We start from the raw sequence: 13,114 nt of genomic DNA, 5'->3' as shown, positions 1-13,114 counted from the left end.
TAATTATGAAATCAACGTGCTACAAACCTCTTTGCTGTAAAACCAGCAAAATACTTTAAGCTGTTGTTTTTGTCAAAGTAAAAGTCTACATCTGCTCTTATGGCCTCAAGTAGCTGTTATTATGCCGCACAATACATATAATACTGGGCAGAGTGAGCAATAGTAATAGAGTCATTTCTGAGCCTTAGCTGTGGGGTTGAAAATGTAAAGTTTATCCTTAGGGCAGCGCTGGAGTAACTGGTGTGAAGTCAGTAAAATATTTGTGTAAATACAGTAATAACATTTCAGTGTGTCTCGTTGGGTTATGAACGATTTAGTGAACAAATATATATTCTGGCCTTGAGTTGGGTTGCCCAAAAGTAAAAAGGTTGTGTAAGTAGATTTTTTTGCATAATGTTGATGTGAGTTGAAAGTTTAGGAGGTCACCATCCTGAGAGTAATGTGAATATCAGCAACACATTTCATAAATAATTGGTCCTTTGAAAATGAATAGCCATATAAGCAAATTCTGTATAAATCAGACCACATATTTTGAAATATTTCTCAAAAATTTTAAGTTTTATGAATTTATTTTCAGTTCGTTCTGGATTTCAAAAGGTCTTTTTTCAGAGTCTGTTGTTATTTGATATTATGATGACAATTTTATTTTATGTTACTTTTTATTCATGGCCATGCTAAAAACAAACACAGTGCAAAGACAAACCTCTGAGTTAAGTTTAAAAACGGTCTTAAATTTGTTCAAAATGTACCTGTTTATTTTTACAATGTACACAATATATTGCAAATACAAACAAATTTGTGAAATATGTAAATGTTCAATTCAATATTTTGTAAATGAATTATGTCCCTGGTTATTGTGGAGCCTCAAAATGTCCAGTCTTTAATCGGAATCCGATAGACATGATGAATACTGTGCATAAAGGGGAAGTTATGTGATTGACTCACATTCGATACTCTGTCTTTTATGACAAACATAAAAACAAAAGTCAAACTGGTCAAACTGCTCAAACTGGAATGCAGTTTTCTGAGGACACGTACATGTCCTCAGAAGGAGGAGAGCTTTTGACAGCGGTGACCCTGTGTCCCTGTCCCTGGAGACACCATCCGGCTATGAAGTGCTTATTAGCATTTCTATGACAGGAAGTGCTGTCTTCTTTCTAAATAGGTTCATGTGTGACTAAATCCCCTCCTTTTACTGAAACACACTTTTCTCATGCACTTTTGCTCGTATCCCAAACCCTGTATCGGTCTTTTCTCACATCAAAACTAATCCAAATGATTTACTTTTATTTAAAAAAATGTCATCCGCCTCTTCTTTGGCCTGTCATCTTAACTCCTGCATGGATTTACCTTGTTAATGTTGGCTCCAAAAAACATTTTTCTGCAGTCGCCTTGTTAGCCGAAAGTTTAAAGCTGGAATTAACCAAACAAGAGTTTTGTCTGTCTGAGGGAGTCAAAGTGCCTTTTGTGTTCCTGGAAAGTTAAGCCGAGACCACTGAGTGCCTGCCAATTTGTCTTATTACCGCAGTTCACTTACAGTATGAGGATATGGCTTATTTAGTTATGTTTGTTCAATTTAACAGACCTCTGGCTGACCGGTGAGGAAAAACAAAACACAATAAATAATTCAACAGAAGTACATGTGGCAAAAATGTTATCAGATGTGACTTTTTTGATGTAACAGGTTTTGACTTGTTTCACCTGCAGGTGGCCCGGTGGCAGCACCGAAGGTGTTCCGTTTCAGTCTCCCTTCCCTCCCTTGTGATCACCATACCAGCCTTTGCGTAACACCTCCTGCTGCAGAGAGGGGCTTGTCAAACCAGTTTCCAGGCTGTGTTTCTCTGCTGATGTTTGGGAAAGCTCTTGTAACCAGAGAACAAATCAAGAAACTGCATTTGGTTTTGAGAGAGGTGTTAAAGACTTCTGTTTTCTGAGAAGGATCTCATGACTTTGGATTGAGTTTAACACACTTCACAGGATCTTTACAGGACATTGAATGTGTTTGAGCTTATCACTGCAAGGAGAAGACATCTCACCAGGTGAGTGCTTTTTTTTTTTTTTTTTTTTTTTTTTTTTTTTAGATTAGTTTCTTCCACTTTTAACAATTATACTTGTTTCACCCTGGTTTCATGGGGTTGACTAATATGGTATCTCCTGTGTTTTATTTGATTGACTTCAATAACCTCCGGTTCACCAACATGATAACATTCTTGCTTCAAATAACCTTTCCTCCATACTATATGGCATTTGCTGACTTGTGTTATTGGTTAAACTTCTCATTGACGATTTGATGCTTCACAAACAGCATTTCCCAGATACAAATCAGCACAAACTCCACTATAAAACTATAAAATACTGTGTCAACACCAAATACAATGAAACACTTTAAAAAGTGTCTCTAACATCCCAGTCATGTTCCAGCGTGAATGCTAGAAATGTGGGGAATATTAACTCCTGTCACCTTTACACATATTACACAGATTAAACAGAGAACAGAAGGACACTAAAGAAGTTGAAGTTGAATATCAGACAAAATACTGCCAAGTGTAGTCCTCCATGTCAGAAACAAAAGTCTGTACAACTCTTATAGTCCCCTAAAGAAGAGTAAGTGAAATAGCCAACCAAAAATAACCTGGCTTAGCACATTAGCCAGGAACTCTCAAACAGATAACATTCACACGAGCACCAGCCAACTCATAACCTCGTCTCCCTCCTTTACCCAGAGCCACAGAATGGTTTAATTTCTCATTTGGGTACCATGTTAGCAACATCACAAAGCAGTCAGGTAAAACAGTATCAATGGGAGCTAATAAAATCCTGTCTGTAAAACAAACGGCTGGGGTGTGGCTCTGAACAGTGCACATGCATAAAGTGGCCACTTGTGTGTGTGAGGGCGAGACAGGCAGGTACAAGACCTGGAGACTTCCTTATTGTGGAGCAGGAAGGAGTAAGTGTCCTGCTGCTGTCTGAGAGGTACGGAGGGCATTTATGTTTTCTCTTCTTCTCACAATTATCTTTAATGCTTTTGAAACTACAGTATCGTCAGTAATTTCTCACCTTTTATTAAGTTTTCACATTTCCCTGCCTGCTTGATCTGTCTACATAATACAGTAAATGTATGTACAAAGTTGTTAACTATTTCTCTTTGATTATTTTTTACTTACCAATTGCCTTCTAAAGACATCGTATTTTGGTTCAAGGAGAAAGTATCTCTCGATTTAGGACTCGTTGCTTCCAGTAAATTAAATTTGTTGTGTCCTGATGTGTTATTCTTGGCAAAAAAAAAAGAAGTATGAAGTTGTATCCAATGTGATTATATTGACTCATTTTGTCCAAATGCAGAACTGAGGGGTCCGTGTGAATGGACCAAAGGTTCAAGAGTCATTCCCCAGAGAATACAGCTGTATGGTTCATCACATCGTCTGTTACAAAATTTCCCCACTGTGGGATTAATAAAGTCAAATTTAATCTAATCTACTCTAATCTAATAAATACAGTCCTTCTCTCTGAGGTAAAATTCAGACTTTGATACATTTCATTTTATAAACTGGCTCATGAGGTGCCCACTACACACAATGTGACTGCTTTTGTTAAATATTGTGACTGTGTGAAGGTTAGGTAGTTACTTTATTAATCCCCGAGGGGAAATTTTTTCGCTCCATGAAGTTACATGTAGTTAAGTTTAAAAGACTTGTGAATTTCTTTTATCTATCAGAAAATTGCAGCACACCAGTTTATTAAAAATAAGATCTCAAGAAATACTAGTTTTGGTGAACAACCTTTAGCAATTCAGCAATCCATCCGTTGACACCTTACTTATATAATGAACAGTATGCAGTATTCAAAGCCTAATTTTAGTGAAGATGAAGATTTCAGTTTTTAGAATGCTGTAAATAATATTTTATAGGTTACTAGACAAACACTGTGTGCTCATCAGTAAACTCAGACGGTCCGGAGGGACTTTGGGTCACAGGGCAGTCTGCTATGATCTGGAAATGAAGTGCAGAGATTTATAGAGCACATTTCTGCAGAATTTTCCCCAAAATGATTAGAGTCCGAGTTTAGAGAGAGCTCCTGCTGTTATATAAAGTCTGATACCGTCTGGTGTCTCTCATCAATCTGCAGCTGTGAGACTTCAGGATCTGGACCATGTTCTCCTCTGCTGTCCCGTACAAAAACCAGCACTATGCTGACCTAAAGAGGGACTGCATCAAGGACAAGACTCTGTTTGAGGATCCAGAGTTCTCAGCAAACAATTCATCAGTGTATTTTAGGAAACCGCCTCCTGGTATTGTGGAGTGGAAACGACCAGGGGTAAGTGGCAGTAAGAGGTGATAGTGATCCATCACTAACGTCCTTCAGGGAATGCGATTACTGTTGCAAATTGTCACATTTTACTGTACAAGGTGGATTTACATGAGATTATTTTTGAAATATCTTGTTTAGATTTAATTTGTAGAGGATTACTTCTGAGGAAAACTTGACCTATATTTAAAAATTATTTTAATTAATTTTCTTAAACGATGAAGTCTTAAAATTTTAATAGATCAAGTTTGTAAAGTCTGTCCCCAATAACTTCTCTGTTGTAGGAGATAAGCAAAGCACCTCATCTGTTTGTGGAGGGCATCAGTGCCCACGACTTGAACCAGGGGCTTGTAGGAAACTGCTGGTTTGTTGCTGCCTGCTCCTGTCTGGCTTTAAAGCCAAACCTCTGGAAGAAGGTGTGTTAACTTGATTCCTTTAATCTGAATGTGGGAGCTGAGGGGTCGGTGTACTGAGTGTTGGTAACTAAATATTCTTAAGAAATATGCACCGTAGCCCTGCTAAGTACAGACTGTACGTGGAACAACAGTCAGTTACAGCGTTAGTCGAAACAGTTCAAATCTTAACAACAGTAATTCATAAGAAGGTTTCACTAATGAAAGAGTAAAACCAAGTTCATTATATAGAATACTTTTGCAGTCAAACTCTGGTATCTTAGCTGAACATCATTTTAATACTTTAAAGGTAAAATTGCTGTAAATCCTGAGCGAGATCAATTAAAAAAAAAAAAAAAAAGAACTTGTAGCTGCTCTGTAATTTTCAAAGTAGAGTTACAAACTATGTTCACTTCTATTATATTTTATATGAGCCATCAATACATATACACAAAACACTACATCAAGCAAGAACTGGGAAAAGAGGGCAGCATGAAAATAATACTAAGATGAACTGGGGAGTTGAACAGGGGGGAGTCAAATGTCACATAAACCTTGTGAACAGCCCATAGACTGTGTGAAACAGCCATTTGTGGGAAGTTTTGTTGAAAAAAATCTCAGTGGAAACTATGACAGTCAGCTATTTTTCTGTTGTCCTCATAAAGTTCACAAAGCACTACTGTGCAGGACAAATTACAAAAGATGTGCTTTAAGCAAGGGAACCATCTAAATGTTAAAGCCAGAAATAGCTTCAGCTGATGTTTGGATGAACATTAGTTGCAATACTTTTATCCTGAAAAGAACAACATTTTTCACAAAACACTACAGATTGTTATAAGTATGTGAAAAGCAGATCAGGTATTTTACATCTTTGTTCACACACAAGTGTAATACACACTCAAGCTTTATGTGCAAAGATATAAATTAAAGGGTTTTGTCAATTGTTCTGCTGTAGACTGCACTGTGTCTGGCTGCTTTGATGCCACTGCTGTGCTGTATTTGTAGTGACTTTGTTTAAATCTGTCAGTTACACAGTTATATTTCATTCGGTGCCATGTGTGATTTTATTTATCGTATATTTGTTGTATTGTTTTTCTGTGTGTGCTCCTAGGTCATCCCTGACTGGAAAGAGCAGGAGTGGGACTCCGGACACCCTGAGAACTACGCTGGAATCTTTCACTTTCAGTTCTGGATCTTTGGTGAGTGGATCGATGTGGTGGTGGACGACCGGCTGCCGACGATCAATGGAGAGCTCATCTACTGCCACTCGAAGGACAACAATGAGTTCTGGAGTGCTCTGCTGGAGAAGGCCTACGCAAAGTCAGTAAACTTGAACCAGATTGTCCCTTCAGCAGAAATGTTTATTTTTTTTTACTTCTAATATAGTACACTGTACAATAAAATGTAATAAATTACAACAAAAACTACTACTGCTGCTAGAAATATATATTCTAGAACTACTTATATTCGTAATTATATTACATTTGCACAAATATTATACTAAAACAAAAAAAATGTTCCTTCTTTGTATTATACAAACCATGGTTCTTGGAAATATATCACAGTATACTGGAAATATGTTGGCTTATATAACAAAATACAGAAATGTATGGTCCACTCTTGTATTCACCTGTATTCTTCAATATATTTTATATTATTATATTTCTGAGACTAAATTTGTGATGTCCCTGCACCGACTGTGTCCAGGCTCTCTGGCTGCTATGAGTCCCTGGAGGGGGGAAACACCGGAGACGCTGTGGTGGACTTCAGTGGCGCTGTGGCTGAAGCCATCAACCTGGAGGACGAGGCTTACTATAAGGACCAACCAAAACAAGACCAGCTGTTTGAGGACCTTCTCAAGGTGTATGACCGCGGAGGAATCATCAGCTGCTCCATTAAGGTCTGTGCTGTGTCTGAATGTTTGTTTCTTCATCTCTATATTTCAGACATGCTGATTGTAGTGATTGTTTTTTCAAAACTTCATAGGCACAGCCTCATGAAATTGAGCTAAAGATGGCGAACGGGCTGGTGAAAGGCCATGCATACTCCGTCACGGCAGTGAAGAAGGTACGTCTGGGTCACGGGCTACTGGCCTACTTCAGAAACGAAACCCTCCCTCTGATGCGCATGAGAAACCCCTGGGGCCGGACTGAGTGGAAAGGCGCCTGGAGTGACAGGTGAGGAGGAAACGTGTTAAAAGGTAAACTCATTTCACTGCTAAAAGTGATACTCCATCCAAAATTTAAAAAAAAACCTTTCATAATGGAAAGATTATTGCCTTAACAGCATACGACTGTTAGTCTGGCGTTCAGGCGGTGGGCAGCTGGAATCCATAACCATTCTGGTTGGTTTCAAAAGAGTATAAACAGTATGGAATCGTTCAAGTATGCTTTCCTGTGGTATTATCCACCTCCATCTGCTGTCTGTCTGTTGGCGCGTAAAAAAACAATATCCAATCATATTTTCAGTGGAAGAGCAGAAAGCTGCTACTGCTACTCACAGGCTCACTATGGATCACGTGTAACAAATCAGAAGAAATGATTTACCATTTTTGGTGAATGTAATGATGATGTGGAACACATGGTTGAGACGGCAGGGAGTTGAATGTGGTTTCTCAGTTTAATTTGGTATGAAATCTTCACATTTTTTGAATATGATGCAACTGCTGTGCATAAAATCTGACTACAATATATTCTGTGAAAAGACAAAATACTTTTTATAGCCACATTTTATGAGTTAAAAGGTGTATTTTTCATGCATTATAACCAAATTTTGTTGTATTTAGTAGCATTAAGCCTCTGCTTTTGCTTGTTGTTTGTCAGTTCTGAGGAATGGTCAAAGGTTGGCGACACAGAGAGGGGCAACCTCGGCATCACAGTGGAGGATGATGGAGAGTTCTGGTAGGTGATTATATTCCTCGAGTTACTGTGGAGTTGATCTTCTCTTTCAAGAGTTTAATCATGCTCTTTCTTCTCCCACCCACAGGATGTCATTCGCAGACTGGTGCAAGTTCTTTACAGATGCAGACGTTTGCCGCCTCATCAATACGTCGGTGATCAGCATCCATAAGACGTGGCACGAGGCTGTGCACCTCGGCAGCTGGACCAAACACGCAGAGCCGCTGCTGAACCGTTGCGGTGGCTGTGCTAACCACAAACCCACATTCCTGCAGAACCCACAGGTAATGCAGCCTCAGGAGAGACTCCATCGCATCTGTGCTCATGCTCATACAGTATTTTCGGACTCTTTATTTTATACTTTTTTGCAGTACTTATTCGATGTCACAAAGGAGGCAGATGAGGTCCTGATCTCCTTGCAACAGAAAGACATGAAGATCCACAGAAATATTGGTCAAGGAGAAAATCTAACAATTGGCTTCAGTGTCTTCAAGGTAACATATAGTGTATTCCTTCCATCATACTTCCACCGTACTTAAATAGATGGTTATTAATTAATCTGTAGCAGCATGTTGCATGATAAGCACCAAAAGACTTGGCTGTATCGGGGGCCAATTAGTTCTTGAGAAACATTTCCTTAAGACTGACTACAGATGAGGTCATTAGAGAGGAAATGTTTGTCTGGGAAGGTCATGGAGGGTCAGTGTAATTCTGGGCTAAAACAGGGTCCTTCCCCCACATTTGGGCTTTGCCTGAGCTTTCCTCTCATTTATTGCACAAACAATGAATAGTTTTGAGTGTTTTCGATGACAGGCAGACATTACTTGATAGTTTTATCAGAACCAAAACAGACTATTTCAGCAAAAGGCTAAATCACCCGTGATTAAACACAACGAATGCACATACCTTCGTTGATTGTTTCAAGCTGAAAAGCAGAGTGCAACCAAACATATTCAGTGACAGTTTCCACTAAACTCTCAATGAGGTGCAGACAGTTCACAGTTTCCTGTGTCTGAGTTCACTGTCTGTGCCGTCAATGTTCATATCTCATGTGTTATGATTCCTTGTAAGTTTAGTAGCTGCTGGTGATCAAAAGAGCCATGCACTAAAAATCTCACTGAAGGACAATATGTACTGCACAAATATGCACAAAAACTACAACTTCACAAAAACAAATACCATACATGGATAATGAGTTATGAAATGGAGATAAACAAAAAGTGACGCATCAGAAAGACAAAGCAGTGAAACTTAGTGAAGTTTCTGTAGAGGTTTTAACTGAAAATGCAAATTCAACACGGCTCTAGTTTTTATCCAACATTCTGTGATTATTTGTCACATTCAAAGAAGTCCACGTAACCTTATGTGGCAAAAGTGACATCACATTTCCCAAAATGAGATTTACTTGTCAGAGATCTGGCAAAGTTCAAACAAACACTATACGCTCTTATCATGCTGTCAGAAGTGCTGCCAAAGGGACAAGTTGGACGGCAGTAAATGCCATAAAAAGCCTGCAAGTATTTTAAAACAAAAACAGCATCTGCGTGCACAAGGCCGGTTAAACTGCCTTGAGACCGACATTTTAACCTTGATTTAACCTCTGTCCTCTACGGTCATTATGTAAGTGATGTATCTTCCTCGTTCCTGTGACAGACTCCAGACACTGTGTTCAGATTATCAAATTATCCTGTTGCGTGATAGAAGAATGACGCTTAGTCATACAGATCCTTATATATATATATATATATATATATATATATATATATATATATATATTTATCAAATTATGGGTCATAATCCTTCTAATCTAAATAGAAGACATTACAAATATGTGTCAGTGGACATCTGAGGGCATCCCAGACGCTCTGTGAAAACCTGGAGTTTGAGAACCGTGATTATAATAATTACCTGTGATTTAATATTAGCTGCTTACATGAGAAGGATATGCATTATAACCCTGGAGCACATTCAAAAGCATTTTAGAAAAATTGTTTTACTTAATTGCTTCATTTTACCAGTGCAAGAACTATATTGCTGTTCAATGACTGTAGCACTTCAATAATACACACAGTTTATTCACTTTTCTGCCACCAGGAGGCAGAAGATCCTGTAATGAATGAAACTGCAAGTTTTTACTCCTTAATATTATTATGCTTAATTCATTGCAGTTTGTATTACACAAGCTGAACAAGCATTTGTGGACTCTGGTATCCTTTTAGCATAAAAGTGCCAAAGTACAATTAGTGAATTCAAAAATCAAAAGTAAAAGAGTACTTGTTTCTGTCCATAATATGAGGATATTATTATATTGCTAATATTAATGGAGCTTTCTAAAGCTGCATTTTACTGTTGCAGATGAATGAGGTGGAGATTGTTTTTGAAAGAAAAAACTAAGTTGTGTTACACATTTTGTACTTTATCTCATCGATGCTATTTTTGCAATATATTCTATTATTTTATCTTTTTTGTAAGTGTCATACAATTAATTTTGCAAGAGATCAAAGTCATTTAATTTTAAGTTTACTAACTGTTTTTCACGTGAAGTAATTAGTAGCGAGTGCAATGGAGTAAAACGTGCAATATTTACTTAGGAAATGCAGTAGGGTATAGAAAGTAAAGCATGGAGCGCTTAGGGAAACTACGAATACCTCAAACCTCTAATGTGCAGTACTTCAGTGAATGAGTAAAGTTACTTTCCACCCCTGTAAAACCCCAAATTCTTCTCCAGGTGGAGCTGAACAGGAAGTACCGGTTGCATGACATCCTGACCCAGCAGTGCGTGGCGACTTCTGCCTACATCAACGCTCGGACAGTATTCATGAGAAGCATGCTGCCTCAGGGTCGATACGTCATCATCCCCACTACCTTCAGGCCTCAGACGCTCGGGGATTACATGATCCGAGTTTTCACCGATGTGGACTCGGCCTTCCGGTACGACAGTGATATATGCGTGATGTCAAAGCAGTGAGAATGTGCAGCTCATGTTGGCAGACAGAAATCTAATTTAATATATCATACAATTATCAGACAGAGGGAAAGTGAGAATGTAACTGTTCTTTGACTTTTCATCTCAGACTGATGCAGGGACAATTTCCAAGAAAAGTATTTAAATTGGCATTTTGGAGAAATTCGCATTAACTCACTTATAAAGCGAAGCCTCTCCTGCTTTTCTTGGCCAGACTTTGTTTTGTTTCTGACCCTTTTTTGGGGGGGCCGACAAAACCAAATCATATTTGCTCACATGCAGTTCAGGTCCAAGCTGGCCAGTCAAACCAGCACTGTGTCTGTAGCTATTATGTCACATCTCCAGTCCTTCAGTTTGCTCATCGCAAGATTGAAGTCAGATAACCAAGAAACAGGAACTCAATTTCTATCCTGGTACTTTTACTCTCCTCAACTTTCACAGGGAGCTGACTGATGACAAGCCAAGGATAAGATGCTGGAGTTCATTCCTGGGATACCCACAAGCTGTGACTCATGTGTATGTCCATGGAGCGGACGGCCTGCAGAACCAGGAGAGTCCAGGAGGTTAGAGGACTTCCCACAAACTTTATACCCCAAACGTACTACTCAGTGTGGTCAGCCTTAAATCCAAAAAACTGGTTTTCATGCATCTTTACATATTTTAATTCAGGTGCAGACCCCTATGTGATTATATACTGCGAGGGCTACTCAGTAAAATCACCCATCAAGAAGGACACTTTGCAACCAGAGTTTGCAACCAGCGCCGTTTTCTACAGGAAGAAGCCTAGAAAGCCCATAACTTTGGAGGTAAGATTTAATCTCTCTCTCTCTCACCTCTCCTGCTGACTGTAATTCATCTCTGTGGCTGGCGGCATGAAGGGATTGTTGGTCACCGTCCTGTTGAAATCAAGTATCTCCAATGTCAAAAGTCAAACTTCTTGTAAGCTTAAAGGTGAAGCATTTATTTAATGAGTCAATGTGATTTTAAGAGGGTTTTGGAGCATAAGAGGAAGACGAAATTTCACAGCATAAACCTTCAATTTACTTGAATAATAAGAATAATGTAATATAATATTAAAGGCAACTTGTTGTACTGTCCCTGATATGCTTATAAAAGGCAAAAATTAATGGCATTTTTTTATTTAAAAAAACGATTTATGATCCTTGTACTAAAAAAGAAACAATTATTTTTGCAAAAGTACTGCATAGGTGTTGTAATCTAAATTTTTGTGGCTTTAATATCATTTTATTAAAAATATACAAAAAGGTGAAAACAGATTAATTACAAAAGCACATATTACTGTCAAAAAATTAGGAACTGGCCATTCACTGCTCTTTACAGGATTTTTCTTAAATTTTCTTCAGTTTTATACAGATCTAACTTTTTTTTCAGTCTTATTTTGAATATATATTTAGTGCGCACTCTAACTTAATCAACTCTGTCAAAGACTCACAATAAACTGGTGTGATATGTAAAATCACAATTATTATACATATTTCAAGACCCCTTTGAAAACTGTTCAAGTACTTTGAACAATAATTTGTATGTTATAGTTTTTCCAAAAAATTATTTAAAGTCTGAAAAGTCCAAAATCTTATATGCAAATTCTTTTTTTTAAATGAAAAATGTATATTAATGGTTAGAGATGAACTTACTCTTAACTTACTGACAAACCATTTACAGTGTGTGTTTGGGTGGTGCAGGCTTTAGGTTTTAACCCGCACTAGCTCGAGAAACTTTTCCCTTTCAGCAAAAGAGTCTGAATAGAATCTTCTGGTGTCAAACTCTGAACATACATCCTCAACAACAAGGAAATAACACCGACCAAAATTAGATCTTTGATTTGAAGGAGACTTTAACGCTGACCGGTCCTCCTCAGGTGTGGAACAGTAACCCAGTGAAGGACGAGTTTATGGGCCAAGTGGTGTTGTCCGGGTCGGTGAAAGACACCGTCGACCCGCAGAGGCTTCAGCTGAGGAAGCGAGGCAGACAGATGGCCGATGAGATGCCCGGCAACATCAGTCTGAGGATCGTCACGTCGACACACCTGACTGCCATATGACCTCGTCAGTGACCTGACAGAGGCCTCGATCCTTCTCACTTCTGAACCACACCGTGAAGATTTTGTGTAAATTATTTAATTCATTTAAGTCATCATGAAAGCACCGAAACCAGCAGCAGTTCAAAATGTTTTATATCAGTGTATGCTATAATTTGCACATTGGCAGTAACTGAATGTCACTTCCCGTTGATTACTTTTTATCCAGTTGTCTTAATTACTTTTATTGCTTTTTACATGTTTGTGTAACTTGTGAAACATTTTTATGCTGATGTTTTTGTAATTGTAATATTCCGTTACACCATACTGTGAGTAAAATGGCAGTCACACTTTAGATACTGTGAGTAATATAGTGGTGATTTATAATTTACAAAATTATGTCCTATAGCCGTGATTATGCAGATACATTTACAATAATATAACACAGGTATTATCAGTTTACTCTTTAATTTTGTGTTTCAGTCGGATGATTATTAACAATCCGCAAAATCCTAAA

General features: G+C 38.2%; 1 protein-coding gene across 1 annotated transcript; it reads left to right on the top strand.

Moving 5' to 3' along the window:
• The first annotated feature begins 1,841 nt into the window (after positions 1–1,841).
• LOC138196474 (calpain-5-like) lies at positions 1,842–13,061 on the top strand. Its single transcript, XM_069146536.1, has 13 exons — positions 1,842–2,039; positions 4,126–4,314; positions 4,590–4,721; positions 5,809–6,017; positions 6,405–6,597; positions 6,684–6,874; positions 7,520–7,597; positions 7,683–7,878; positions 7,966–8,088; positions 10,323–10,525; positions 11,001–11,122; positions 11,229–11,365; positions 12,439–13,061. Exons 2-13 carry the CDS (start codon positions 4,150–4,152, stop codon positions 12,619–12,621), a joined length of 1,932 nt encoding a protein of 643 aa, XP_069002637.1. The 5' UTR covers positions 1,842–2,039; positions 4,126–4,149; the 3' UTR covers positions 12,622–13,061.
• Positions 13,062–13,114: the final 53 nt, after the last annotated feature.

This window comes from Embiotoca jacksoni, unplaced genomic scaffold (genome assembly GCF_022577435.1).
Source record: "Embiotoca jacksoni isolate LCO1_2020_lvr unplaced genomic scaffold, fEmbJac1.0.p SCAF_13, whole genome shotgun sequence".
Lineage (NCBI taxonomy): Eukaryota > Metazoa > Chordata > Actinopteri > Embiotocidae > Embiotoca > Embiotoca jacksoni.
Note: the sequence above shows the minus strand (reverse complement) of the source record. Positions and strands in the feature narration are given on the sequence as shown.

Coding starts and splice junctions, on each gene's coding strand:
- LOC138196474 (XM_069146536.1), top strand. CDS start 4,150: ATGTTCTCCTCTGCTGTCCCGTACAAAAACCAGCACTATGCTGACCTA. Junction 6,598..6,683: donor TCATCAGCTGCTCCATTAAG/GTCTGTGCTGTG, acceptor AAAACTTCATAG/GCACAGCCTCATGAAATTGA. Junction 10,526..11,000: donor GATGTGGACTCGGCCTTCCG/GTACGACAGTGA, acceptor CAACTTTCACAG/GGAGCTGACTGATGACAAGC.